Genomic DNA, 14901 nt, shown 5'->3' with positions numbered 1-14901 from the left:
AATTATAGTTAACCATGGAACTAAGCTCTTAACCTTTTGCTACCATTATTCTTAAAAAAAAAAAATAAATAAATACCTACCATTTACAACAGATAAAAACTTCTATATTATTATTGGTCATCTCAGTGCTCCAGCTGTTTAAACAAAGCTCTCTTGGTCTTCCCACCGTAAGCTCACCTTTCTAATTTACCTTTTTATTTATTGAAAAGGCCAATATTTTGGACCTTGTTTTTGGCTTTTGTGCTGCCCGAGACCTTTCTTCGTCTTATTCTTCAAGTGTGGCTTCTCCATCTCCATCTCCAGAGAAGTGAACAAAACCTTAAAGCCACATCCATATATTTATCCCTTTCTCTTCTACTGCCTTTACCAAAGTCTAGAACCATAAACCAACCTCGTTCATCAATTAACACTGGACTCTTCCGCAAATATCATCAAGCAGAATCTATTATTATATTTCTTTTTGTTAAAAAAAAAATTAGCAGAATCACTATTACTTTCATCAACAACGCTAGACTCTTCCACAAATATCCAGATCTTGATCTGTTTGGGAAAATTGATTGAGAAAATAGTTTATTTCTTAATTAAATATAATTGATTGAGAAAATTGTTATCGGATAAGTCAATCCCCAGATCTTGATCTATTTGATAAATTTGCAACTTGCCGTATTTTTATGATTATGGGTTGATTAGATACTTCCATTAAGTCATTTCTCCTTCGTTTGGAGAAAGCCCGAGTGGGTAACTGGACTGATTCCATCGGATTTCCACCGAAAGAGATGAAAAAGAGAGGGCGAAAATTTCCATTGGATTTCCACGACAACCATCGACATCTACATCGTGTTTCTACCATTATCTACCGGCAATCCAAAATTTTCACCGATTTAGAACCATACCAGCGATATTTTATGACGTCGTCCACATTTCCTTGGCATCTATTATAGATATTTCTTGCCCCTCTATGTCGGTGTTGCCAGTAGCCGAAATCCGATAATATTGCTGAAATATCGAAGTGGGTCCCCTTGACAAATTGTGTGTAGGAAAAGAATTCTAGGTCTAGTAGTTGATGAGAGAGAGAGAGAGAGAGAGAGAGAGAAGACAGGTCAAAAAAAAAAAAAAAAGGGAAGAGCCATGCATGCATATGTGCATGTGGAATCAGGAGAGGGGCCCATGCATATTTTGGGACGATGATGTTGGCTAAATACTTGATTAATGGAAGACCATATGCATGAGGTAATTTACTTGCATGTGCTCTTTACCTTTTGTGAAGGTATTAAATTTAAGCAAAATACAAACAAACGGTAAATTAAACAAGATACTTAAAATTTAAAGTGGTCAGTGGACGAAAAGTGCAAAGATATTTCATTAGAATACAAAAGAGGTGAATAAACTCTCATAAACCAATGAAAGTTCATTATCAATCATAGGAGAATATAAAAGAATTGAATAAACTCTCAAAAACGCAAATATCACGTGCACCTAAAATAAAAATAAAAATAAATATATATATATACATAAATATTTTTTTTTTATAATTTCAAAAGAAGCAAAACAACCAAAACCAAAGCTTTTTCCAAATTTCTTCGATGTAGATACACAAGGGAGAGAGGCCACATGTGAGTGGCGGCTATCCAAGGCAAAACGAAGCTACAGCACTCCAAAGGTAACATGCGGCAATTCTATTCACAGTGAAAGGTAAAAAGCATATTTAACCTTAGGTTCATCTAAGCATTATTGATCCAAACACCCAATTGGACTCTGGCTGTCTAAAACCAAAACTAAGCGCGTACCTCATCTGAGTATGATGAATGTTCCAAAATCTATTTTTGTACACGTGAATTTGAAAATTACGTAAAATTAGTGCCGAATTATAAAATGCATGGTCGGTCATCGAGGCCTATCTGTATTAAGGTGCTGGAAGCCCTGCTGCAGCACATACACAATTAGACATTGATTAATTTTTAGTGCCAGTAGCTACACCACCATCTACTTATTTTGAGGAGTACTTGACCCTCAATCAAATAATAACGTTATTGGAGTTTCTAAAACAGAATCGTTCAATCTTTTGCTGTTTATCATTGTTATTTATTATTATTATTTTTGAATAACAAAAACGTTTTTTTTTTTTTTTAATAATTAAGATATTATTTCAGGTAGTAACCATGTTTAAGTCATAATAGCATGCAGTAATACAGTTTTTTTTTTTTACAAAAAAACAAGCTTATACTAATTAAAATAATGTCATGTCAGATATTTTCATATCTATTAGCCATAATTATATAGCCCACTTACAAGTTTATTTGTGTTAATAAGGGCATTGATTTGTTTACTAACTTTTATAATAAGGTCTTTAGGCATACACTTTTTTTAATATTTCAGTTGGTCTAAGAGATTGAAAAACCTATTTTGTCTAAAAATCTAGTTGATTTGTTCCCTATTTTATTATTATTATTATTATTATTTATTAATTATTTTGTGTACATATTAGTAATCATTTAATGTACTTTCAATACATACGATATTGAGATTAGGGCTTGAGACATCTATGGTATTTGTTTGGTATGAACGTGAGGGAAAAATGTTAGAAAGGTGTATGTCCATTTAACAATGTGTTTTTCTGAATTTCTATTCTATAGGGATTAATAATTATAAAAATTCAATGATTGTGCTTAAGAAGTTAGTAAAAATTAATATATTTCTAATTAAAATATAGTATATAATTGTGTTTAGATCGTGTGGACATAATGCTCTTATGTTAATTAATCTGTATGATTAAAGCTTATTAATTGAGATAATTGTGTTAGCACTAACATGTCATCCCTATTTTTTGCTGAAAAATTGTTAGGCATTAACAGAAACCTTAGAAATGTAATTTGTGTAGTTACAATACTGAATTGTGAGACTCTAAGAGATTGCTTTGTTAGCAAGAATGTTAAAGGAACTGTTTGGTTGACAAGAAAAATCAAAAAGAAAAGTAAAGCTAGAGAGAGTTTTCATTTCATTATGAAGAAAAATTACAATGTGAATATGTACATAGGTATTTATATATCTAATCTAACTAATAACAAAAACAAGTAACTGTAATATCATTGGCTAGAGATAGAGATACACAGATTAATGAGTTGGTAAGACTGTTAGCTAACAACTTGTAACAGCAAGATTGTGAGCTGTCATAACCGTTTGCAGGACTTAGTTATGCCATTTGTACCACTTGTAAAAGATAGTTGAGCTGAAACAAACTTCTAGAAGTGTCTCTAACACCCTCCCGCAAACAAAGGTCTGTTATAATGAACTTAAACTAATAGTAGACTTTTGTTTGAGACTGTAAGCTTAAGATTCTAAAACATCTTGTATGTTAGTTACTTGTAATTTTGATATGAGAAATTGAAAACGAGATGTGCCTAAAGGGTTAGTAAAAATATGTGCTAATTGTTCTGCAGTAGGAACATATATGATTTCAAGTTGCTGCCTTAATACTCTTTCTCGAACATAATGCACATCAACCTCAATGTGCTTAGTACGTAGATGATAAACAGGATTGTAAGCCAAAGCTATATCTCCCAAGTTGTCTGACCACACTATAGGTGTCTGTAGGCTTAACTGCAGTTCTTTAGACAGCTCAGACAACCAACTAAGCTCAGTAGAAATGTTGCCAATGCACGATACTTTGCCTCTATACTTGATCAAGCAACAATAGATTGTTTCTTTAAGCTCCAAGAAACTAAGTTTGGTCCAAAGAAAATACAAAAACCACTACATGACCTTCTGTCATCTGGACAACTTGCCTAGTCACTGTCAGTGAAGTCATGAAAAACAAGCCTTTGAGGATCTAGTATAATAAAATGAAGACCACAATGAATTGTTCCAATTAAGTACCTTAGTAATCTTTTGCTTGCTTCCCAGTGAGTAGTTTTTGGAGAGTGAACAAACTGACAAAATTTGTTCACAGAAAATGAAATCTCAGGTCGTGTTATAGTCATATATTGTAAAGCTCCCACTATACTTCTATAATCTTCAGGATTGACAAGTAAATCACCATCATGACAGAAAAGTTGTTTGCCTGTGTTCATGGGTGTCGAGTAGCTTTTGGCAGCTTGCATTTTAGTCTTGCTCAATAGATCCTTGATGTATTTTGTCTGTGTAAGATACATTCCAGTAGCAGATCTTTTAACTTCTATGCCTAAGAAGTAGTGTAAGTCTCCAAGATCTTTCAAAGAGAAATTCTTATTCAAACTACAAACAAGCACAGTAATGTATTTTGTGCTTGATCCTGTGGTAATTATATCATCAACATAAACCAGCAGCATAATATGTACACTTGAATTCTTTAAAATGAAAAGAGATGAGTCAGCAACTGAAACAGTGAAATCTCTCTGTAGTAAGGCAGTTTTTAGTTTATCAAACCAAGCTCTAGGAGCTTGTTTCAATCCATAAAGGGCTTTGTTCAACTTACACACATGTATAGGAAGAAGAGGATTAATATAGCCCTCAGGTTGACTTATTTACACATTTTCAAGTAAATCCCCATTTAAAAATGCATTGTTGAAGTCAATTTGCCTGACTGGTCAATTATTAGCTAAAGCTAAAGTAAGAATTACCCGAATAGTTGTAAGTTTTACCACAGGATTGAATGTTTCAAAGAAATCAAAACCAGGTTGTTGGTGAAGAACCTTTTGCAACCAATCTGGCCTTGTGCCTTTATATTGACCCATCTGCATTATATTTCACTCTAAAAACCCATTTGTTGGCAACAATATTCATTTCAGGTGTTGCAGGTACTAGACTCCAAGTCTTGTTTCTTTGTAGTGCTTCATATTCACTATCCATAGCTGCTTTTCATTCAGGAATTTTAAGAGCTTGTTTAACTGTCTGTGGTAATTCTTGAGTAGACCAATTCTGTGTATCTGACCTTTTTGAAATATCATGATGTTGAGTAAGAAAAATTTTGGTTTTAATAACACCACTCTTGGATCGTTTCTGCATAGGATGGATATTTTGTGCAGCAGATGATTTTGAATGTAATGCATGTGTAGATATAGTAACAGATGAATTTTGTAAGTTGTTCATTGCAAAAGTAGGTATTTCTGACCTATTATCATCTGGAATAATCAAGGTTGTTGTATCTGTTTCATTAGAGAATGAGGCAAGATCTGTAGACAATTCTACTGTTGTGTCCATACAGGGTGTGTGAGAGATAGGTTCTGCAGAAATTTCTTCAGTAGGTTCTTGAGCAGATTATGTATTATCAATTGCAATGTCACTGTTTTCATTCTGTGCTGGTTTGTTGAGAACAACATAAAGATGAGCAGTAGACCACTTTGAATTTTGAGCAGTAGTAACAGTAGATGAAACACCATTTTGAGCTGATGAAGAAAATCCATGAGAAAAAGGAAACTCTTTTTCATTAAATTCAACGCTTTTAGCAATGTACACTCTCCCTTTTGAATCTAAACACTTATATCCATTATGTTCTAAACTGTATCCAATAAACACACATTTGGTTGTATGAAATTGGAATTTTTGAGAGAAGTATGGTCTAAAACAAGGGTAACAAGCACAACCAAACACCTTGAGAAAAGTGTAATCTGGAATTTTACCATATAACCTTTGAAAATGACTGCTGAAGTTGAGTACTACTGTTGGCAAACGGTTGATGAGAAATACCGCTATCTGAAAAGCTTCCCACCAGAATTGTAATAACATGTGTGCTTGAACAATCAAACATAGTCCAACTTCAACAATGTGACGATGCTTCCTCTCTGCTCTTCCATTTTGAGCATGCATATAAAGGCAATAATGCCTTATACTAATTCCATGTTGCTTCAAATAGGGAAGAAAACTTTTGTATTCACCTCCCTAGTCAGTTTGCAGACATTTAAGTAGAGAACCTGTATTCCTTTCAACCATTTTATGAAAATTGATAAAAACTGCATGAGCTTCACTCTTAGTTTTTAGTGGATAAATCCAAGTAAATTGAGTGAAGTCATCAACAAAAACAATATAGTAACGATACCCTTCCTTTGACAGAGTTGGGGCTGGTCCCCAAAGATCTGAACGAACCAATTCACAAGGCTGTTTAGTTTTGTTGACTGAAGCAGGAAAACTTAGTCAATGTTGTTTGCCAAATTTGCAAGCTTCACAAAATAAGAGACTATCTTTATTGACATTCTGAGATTGTTTACACAATTGCAAGACCTTATGTAAAATAGAAAAAGATACATGTCCAAGTCTTTGATGTAACAGGTTCACATCAGTTCCTATGTTCTGCTTAGAAAGGAAAGCTTCGTGACACTAATAACAACATCATCTTCTGTATTCACACTATTAGAAATACTAGAAGTTTCAGTATTGACAGATGCTGGACCAGTAGACATTCCAAGATTTACATAAGAGATTACACTAGATAGTACAAAAGCATTATAAGATTGTTGTGGTATATTATTGACAAAAGCAGGTTTATAAGATGCTGGAACTAGCTTGATTTGTTATAGCTCCATTTTCAGCAATTGTTGATATATTCAAGTGAAATTACGAGGAGTCACCTTCAGCTACTGTAATTCCTTGCGCCAACTATTGTATATCCAGCTTTTAAAGTCCATCTTCAAGTGTTCCTCTCAGAAAAACTACTCCCAGCTATTTATCCTTGATTAGGTAGTAGTTAGAATAGAACTCAACGATGACTGAATTATCCTGAGTTAATCTTGAGACACTAATTAATTTATTAGAAATACGAGGGACTACAAAAACATCTTTAAGTATCAATTGAGAAGAAGAATAACAAGATATTGCAGTATATCCAATACCAACAATCATTAACCCTTGACCATTTCCAACAAGTAACTGACTCTTACCATTGTAGTCTATGTATTGCACCAAGCTGCTGCCATCATTGACCATGTGGTTTGTGGCTCCACTATCGAGATACCAGTTTAGATCTCCAATAGTTATAGGAGCAGTCACATTGGCAGCAATAAAATTATGAGGTAAAGATGGCATAGCAGCAACTGGAGCTTGATATTGAGAGAACTGATTCACTGGCAGACTAGAATTGACATTTAAGTTTTGTCCAGGTTGATAATGTTGTTGAAAATGAGGTGAGGCTATTGGATTATTTGTAGTTGCACTTCCAGGAGCAAGGATTGATACACCAGGAATTGAATTATGCGAAAACTGACTTGAAGAAAAATGTGGAATTCCAGATGGTGAAGCTGAGGCGTTAGTTTGTGGAGAACCGAGAAATGCTGGAAAGTAAGTCACATTTGCAATAGGTGACTGAGCTTGATGTTGATGACCAAAAGTTGGAGTCACTGGTCTTCCAAAGGAATTTCCTGTGTTATAGAAGCACGTTGTTGCCACATGACCTAGCATTCCACAGATTTGACACTGAGGTCTATTTCTTCCTCCTCATCCTCTTCCTCTAAAGAACAAAGGTCTAAAATTCTGTGTATAACCAGTATTTCTGTTAAAGATAGATCTGTCTTGATCAACCATGTTGGCATTTCTAAAGTTTCCACCTCTTCCATAGTTTCTATATCCTTCATTTCTAAAATTCCACCTCTTCCATAACTTTTGTACCCTTCATAATTCTTGTCACCAACTGAATTACTCTCAATCTCAATTTTTTCAAGTTTTTCACCAATAGAGGATACATTTGCAGCAATATTATTGTAAGAAAGAGGTATTAAATTTCCACTGCAAGAAGCTAAAGCCTCATTTCCAGAACCAAAATTATTATGCATCACAGCATCAACTGTATGACTAGCATTAACATGAGGTTTAGCATGTATGTAATTCGCAGATATATCACTCAAACTAAATGAGGCTGTTGAGTGTATTTGTTCAAGTTTGGATTCAAAAGCAAGTAGATGACTTTGTACCTCTTCAACTGTGTATTGTTCCGACCTAATTCCAAGTTTTGTCGATATAGGTTCATAATTAGTGCCTAGAGCTCCAAGAATGTATGTTACAAGATCAGTTTCAGAAGCCTTATCTCCAGCAGCAATCAAGTTGTTCATTAGATCTTTCATTTTCAACACCAAAGCATCAACTGATAGATTTCCTTTCTTAGTATTCTGCAGTAATTTTCTGTAATGAAGAATACGACTCTGTGATTTAATTGCATACCTATTCTTAATTGCATTCCAAAGCTTATAGGTAGAATCTTTATCAATAAATGACCAGAAATCTGAGGAGAAATTGTTCCTTTTAGCCATCCGACTAGGAATTGGTCTTGAATATACCAATTCTCTCTAGCTTGTACAAAATCCCTAAGATTTGAGCCTGATTTTTCAGCATTTGCTTCTGAGTTAATACCTCCTCTTTCTTCCCTGATTGAGTCTTCAAAGGAAGAAAATTCCAGGAACTTGATGAATTTGTGTCCTCTGATAACTGGCAAGACTTGCGATCTCCATATGAAGTAATTGCTGTCATCCAGCTTGATCTGATTACTAGGAAAAGGAGACACCATGAGAATTGAGTTATACTCAGCCATAGACCGTGGCTCTAATACCATGACAGAAACCTTAGAAATGTAATTAGTGTAGTTACAGTACTGAATTGTGAGACTCTAAGAGATTGCTTGGTTAGCAAGAATATTAAAGGAACTGTTTGGTTGACAAGAAAAATCAGAAAGAAAAGTAAAGCTTGAGAGAGTTTTCATTTCATTGAGAAGAAAAATTACAATGTGAATATGTACATAAGTATTTATATATCTAATCTAACTAATAACAAATACAAGTAACTGTAATATCATTGGCTAGAGATAGAGATACACGGATTGATGAGCTGGCAAGACTGTTAGTTAACAACTAGTAACAGCAAGATTGTGAGCTGTCATAACCATTTGCAGGACTTAGTTAGGCCATTTGTACCACTTGTAAAAGATAGTTGAGCTGAAACAAACTTCTAGAAGTGTCTTTAACAGGCATAGACATTTCGTTGGATCTCAAGAGGATATCGTAATTAGTAATGTGTTCGCTAATTAATTAGTTTCATATAAATAACATTCTTTTGGTTAATTTTTTTTCACCAACTAATCATAATTTCATTAGGCAATTTAAAAAAAAAATGATCACTCACATTTGTTTATATGTTGAGTGGCTGAAATCCTCAATACATGGATTTAGGCAATATAGTGACACTATATATGCAAATTCACATTCACATCTTAAACCAATGAAAAATATTAATAGTTGATGGTATTAATAAAATGACCATGCCAATTGATTGATGCACCAAATAGAGTAAACAAATAGATTAAAAGTATGGATTTCTTATTATCCTACTTGACAAGATTTAGAAGCTTGTTGATTGTAATTCTATTTAAAGGCTCAGACAAGGAAGTCTATGGCCTATTCGTGACAGCTGACAGTTCTTGTACCACAAACCGCATGGCAGGACGTGACTGTGGAGAGGTTCGCATGCATGCCAACACTAAGCTCACCACTATCACCACTGCCATAGCAAGTCCACCTCTCGGTTGCTTAAGTCAGTGGTCCAAAATGTCCTTCAACAGCAAACTTTCTACATTAATATTCTCTGATGTTGATGTTGATGGCCATGATAGACCATCCAGAAGTTTCCCTGGATGTCTTCCCATCATTGTTTCCAAAGCTACCACTCCAAAGCTATATACATCACATTGCTCTGTAACTTTCATTGTAAGCGCTAGTTCTACATATTTTACCTATTAAAATTAGCATAATTTCATAATAATCTTTCTTTTGTCGATTAATAATTCAGACGGATTATAAGATGATTAATTAATTAATTACCAGAGGCCATGTAGCCGTATGACCCAATAATAGCAATCCAGTTTGATAAATCAGGGCTCAACAGTCTGGTAGTGCCAAAATCCGACAGCCGTGGCTCGTAATCCAACTCCAGCAATACATTGCCCAATGACACATAACGGTGAACAATCGATGGTGAACGGTCATGGTGCAAGTAGGAAAGTGCATGAGCCAGTCCTTGAACAATTCTCACCCTTTTATCCCAACCCAGATGCTTATCTTCTTCATTATCCAAACCATACAACACATTTCTAAAACTTCCTCTTTCTATATATTCATAAACAAAATGCATGAAGCCCTTCCTGGTGCAGAACCCATGTAGCTTTATGATATTACAGTGCCGAATGTTCGTCAGAGTCCTTATCTCATTCTCAAAACTCAGGCGATTTGTTTCCAAGATGTCAATGGACTCTGTTATCTTCAACCGCTTAACTGCAATGGTAAGACCAGAAGATAAAGTGGCTTTGTATACGATGCCAAATCCTCCATTGCCGATGCGGTACTTGTCGTCGAAGTTCTCAATGGCGTTCATGACTTCCCAAAATGTAAACTTTCCTTCTTTCTCCCATATTATGGACTTCGAGATGTTTGAGTTTTTAACAATTCTGTTTTCTTCATCTTGGATTCTTAATTGGCGATGACGCATAAGAAAAGTAGCCAACACAATGGTAAACACTAGCACTGGTGCACAAAGGGAAACAAGGATGATGATCAGAATGTTATTGGATTTTTTTTCGGAAAAAACAAAGCATGGAATGAGTCGTCTAGAAACATTTCCACATAAACCAGAGTTTACTAAAAATGCACTTTTAGGAAGATTTCTGAAAAAGCCTTCGGTTGGTACTGGACCCCGTCAGGTTGTTGTGAGAAAAATCAGCGGTGCTTAGACTAACCATTTTGGATATTGATGGTGGGATTTTACCGGAGAGATGGCTATTCGAGACATTCAGAATCTCCAAAGATGTTAGCTTGATGAAGCTTGATGGGATTTCTCTGAATAGAGAATTGCTGCTGAGATCCAACAATGTTTGCAAAGAAACCAAGTTGCCAATCTCTGATGGTATTTCGCCGGAAAGATTGTTGTGGCTTAAGTTCAAGCTTAACAGCCCTACACAGTTATAAAGTCCTTTTGGAATGTACCCAGAGAAATTGTTTACCGATAAATCAATATTCTATAAGCTTGTCAGATTACCAATACTCTCAGGGATTTTCCCAGAAAAATGATTGTTGCTGAGATTGAGCTTGTATAGCATTTGTACGTTACCCAGTTCAGCTGGAATCTCCCCACTTAGCTCATTGTTTTCACGTGTCATACGCTGCAACCAGGATAACTTTCTGATCTCAGGTGGGATCCGACCTGAAATCTTATTCTCATCCATTTGCAAGTCTCTGAGATTTTTACATTCACCCCACTTCACTGAGATTTCACCCATGAATTGTTTCTCACTGAGATCCAATTTTTCGAGTTTCAGATAAACCCTAAATGCATTCGTAATATTTCCAGTGAATTGGTTCTTATAGAACTGTGCAACTGTTAATCTTGAATAATTTCTCAAGCACTCTGGTAATGGCCTTGTAAAACTGTCGTTTTTCACACTCACATCTTCAAGAGCAAACCCGCTACATAAATGTTGAGGTAATTCTCCAGAGAAATTGCTGTCTGAAAATCTAACAGTGGTCAACTTAGGACTATTCTTCCTAAAATCTTTCGGAATGTTTCTGAATAAATAATTGCTGAAAACAAAGAATGCTTCTAAGTTACTGAGACCGAAAATGGTATTCGAAAATCACCGGAAAGTTGGTTGGTGTCGACGTCGAATATGACCAGTGACGTCATGTTTCTAATCTTCGACAGGATTGTCCCATTGAGGCCATTGTAAAAAAGTTGCACGCGTTGAAGTTTTGTGAGATTCCCAAAAGTAGGAGGAATTGGACCAATTAGTTGGTTTATGGAAAGGTTTAAATATGTGAGGTTCTGCAAGTTTCCTATCTCTGGGGGGATTGGTCCTGAAAGTTTATTACGATACAGAAAAAGATTATTGAGGTTTGTCAAAAGGCCAATTTCAGGAGGAATTTTGTAACAGCCCAATCCACCCGCATAAGATATTGTCCGCTTTGGGCCCAGCCCGTAAGGTTTTGTCAAAACCCATCTCAATGGTTAGGGGTCCCACCCCTTCACCTGCCAATCCCACTGACCCGAGCCTCCCAGGCCCAAGCGAGATATTGTTCGCTTTGGAAGCTAGGTGGTGAGTCCAATCTTACCCCTCACGGTTTGACTTCCCTCATGAAAACTCGTCTCAAGAGAAAGGTATCCACACCCTCTTATAAGGCATGCTTCGTTTCCCTTTCCAACCGATATAGGATCTCACAATCCACCCCCCTTGGGGCCCAGCATCCTCGCTGACACACCGATCCGAATACAGGCTCTGATACCAACTGTAATAGCCTAGTCCACCCGCATGAGATATTGTCCGCTTGGGCTAAGCCCGCACAGTTTTGTCAAAATACGTCTCAATGATTAGGGATCCCACCCCTTCACCTGCCAGTCCCATTGGCCCAGGCCTCCCAGGCCCAACCGAGATATTGTCTACTTTGGAAGCTAGGTGGTGAGCCCAATTCTATCCCTCACAGTTTTACTTCCCTCATGGGAACGCATCTCAAAGGAAAGGTATCCACACCCTTTTATAAGGCATGCTTCGTTTTCCTTTCCAACCGATGTGGGATCTCACAAATTTCCCTAGTGAAGCTACTATTTTGAAGTTGTAACGATTTCAGTTGAGTCCTATTGGAGATAAGAATAGGAGAAAGAGGACTAGAAAATGAATTACCAAACAAACCCAATTCAGTGAGATTTTTAAGATCGAATAGAGATAAAGGCAGCTCCCCAGTGAGGTTATTTACAGCCAGGGCCAAGAAAGTGAGACTAGTATAAAAGCCAAGCTCATGAGGGATTGTGGAGTTTAGGAAATTTTGTTACAGATCGAGTCGAGAAAGCTCCTTGAGCTGGGATATAGAGGTAGGAATTTGACCTTCAAAGGAATTGTAGGAAAAATCAAGAAGTTCAAGATGAGGTATAAAACAAATGTCATCAGGAATTGTACCATTCAAGCGGTTATTTGCGAGAATGAGGTGTTTGAGATTGGAAACTTGGAAATGCTTGAAGATAAAGGACCACTAAATTGGTTATTTTTGAGATTGAGATATTCAAGCTTGCCCAGATTGCTAAATACCCATTTTGGTATTTGGCCAGTTAACTGCTGATTCTGGGACAAGTCTAGAAACGTCAAGTTCATGCATTCTGATATGAATGCTGGGAATTCTGAATCAAGAAGATTGAGATAAAGGTCAAGGTGAGTCAACAATGGCATGGATGAAAATTTAGACCAATCTGGAGTTTCAAAGTAGTTCCATCCAAGGTCCAAGTACCATACCTATTGCAGATTGCTAAGTTGATGAGGGATGATGCCATTGAGATTTGTTGTTGTGAAGACTAAGATACCGAAGCTCTGTTAACCTCCTTATATCCAACAATATTTCCCATTCCAGATTGTTTTCTCCCAAATCCAACACAGTAAGCTTGGACAGGACTCCAATGGCTGAAGGTATTGTCCCACTGAGAGTGGTGTTGTGAAGATTGAAGACGGTGAGATTAAGAAACGGAGTGAAGTTGAAGTGGGTTAATGTTGCAGTTACATTGATATTTGAAAGGTCTATTTGGGAGACTGTTGAGGTGGTGTTGTCCCAGACAATGGCAGTCCAGTTGCAGATGTTGTTGAGGTTTGCAAAAAACCATGAATTTAGAGAAGGTGGTGAAGAAAAAAGGCTGTTCTTCCATTTGAAAAGGGCATGTGCTTAAGTTATTGGCGATGAAGTGGTCTTCGATGAGAGCAAAGAAAGCAATAGAGTAAGGTGAAGCAGGGAAAGCACTTGGATGGTTTTCATTGTACCTATTGACTAGTCTGAGAAGGATCTGGGTTCAGTCTCTCTATGAGGACAGAGTTTTAGGAAATTTTGTTGTCGTGGCTCATTACAGCCATCAATGTCTTCTTGGTTTCAAATTCGGGTTTGATTCATACTATCTTTTTTTTCACTTGTACGATTGATTCACACTGTTTGAACGCTTTGAAAGCCTAAATGCTAATCAGCAGAATTATGTATACAAATGATTTCATTTTTTGACAAAGTGTGGGAGTGATTTTCTTTTGACTTTTTGAACTGTACGTACAGTGAGAGACGGCTTCAGTTCGGCAATCAAATATCATGTCCAAAAAAGACATATGACATGTGTCTAAATAATATTCAATTATTTCACTGGTTGACATTTGATCTATTATTATTTAAAAAAAAAAAAAAAACTTATTAAAAACTTATTTTTACTTTCTAGACCATAAATCACCAAAGATTAACCCATTATTGGATTAGCGGAAATGATCCATCCCACTTGTTCGATCCATTTACCGTGATAAAAATAAAAAAATTTAAAAAGAAAATTCGATTATTTTGTATTTACCCATATGATATTTGCACCGGCCAAACAAATAACTCTCTGTTTTCAACACTTTCAGCTTTAGTTGATTTATCAAACCAAAAAAAAAAAAAAAAATGCTTTTAGCATGTAAATTTTCAAAATTCACATAACACCCTTGCACATTTTTCTTAAAAATTATTTTGGTCCATGATATCAGTTTTGTTTTTTTTTTTTTTTTTTAATCTCAATGTCACTCCTTTTTTACACTTTTTATGATTTCTTTTGCCTGTATGCTATCATATTTTTATGTACATTTACAATCAAATAAACTGTAATTAAAGTTTGCACAATTTTAAAATTAAATTTAAAGTCCATATATTTCAATCTTGTGAATGATCTTAAAAATTTTTACCTCTAAAATTTGTTAGACTTAATTAATTTATATGAAGCTTATTGTTTGTATCTCGAAATTCATTGCATCCACATCTAATCTTTTTTCTCGATATATTCAATGCATCCAAGTTAGGCAGGGCAAGTAATACCTTTTTCTTGCTTTGATATTATAGTTTGAAGGAAAATATTCTGTTGACCCTCAACTCAAATGAGTTTGACCTTTTTTAGTTGCTCACATGCATATCTTCCTTC

General features: G+C 35.7%; 1 protein-coding gene across 1 annotated transcript; it reads right to left on the bottom strand.

The window, feature by feature from the left end:
- Nucleotides 1-9484: 9484 nt before the first annotated feature.
- Nucleotides 9485-11625, bottom strand: LOC107425797 (MDIS1-interacting receptor like kinase 2). Its single transcript, XM_060820347.1, has 5 exons — nt 11580-11625; nt 10981-11493; nt 10711-10896; nt 9771-10469; nt 9485-9669 (listed from the first exon to the last, which is right to left on the bottom strand). Exons 1-5 carry the CDS (start codon nt 11623-11625, stop codon nt 9485-9487), a joined length of 1629 nt encoding a protein of 542 aa, XP_060676330.1.
- Nucleotides 11626-14901: the final 3276 nt, after the last annotated feature.

The sequence above is a fragment of the Ziziphus jujuba genome, chromosome 9 (genome assembly GCF_031755915.1).
Source record: "Ziziphus jujuba cultivar Dongzao chromosome 9, ASM3175591v1".
NCBI lineage: Eukaryota > Viridiplantae > Streptophyta > Magnoliopsida > Rosales > Rhamnaceae > Ziziphus > Ziziphus jujuba.
This window is presented reverse-complemented; position numbering and strand designations above follow the sequence as displayed.

Coding starts and splice junctions, on each gene's coding strand:
- LOC107425797 (XM_060820347.1), bottom strand. CDS start 11,625: ATGACGTCACTGGTCATATTCGACGTCGACACCAACCAACTTTCCG. Junction 11,494..11,579: donor CGACACCAACCAACTTTCCG/GTGATTTTCGAA, acceptor ACATTCCGAAAG/ATTTTAGGAAGAATAGTCCT. Junction 10,470..10,710: donor CTCGAATAGCCATCTCTCCG/GTAAAATCCCAC, acceptor TTTGTGCACCAG/TGCTAGTGTTTACCATTGTG.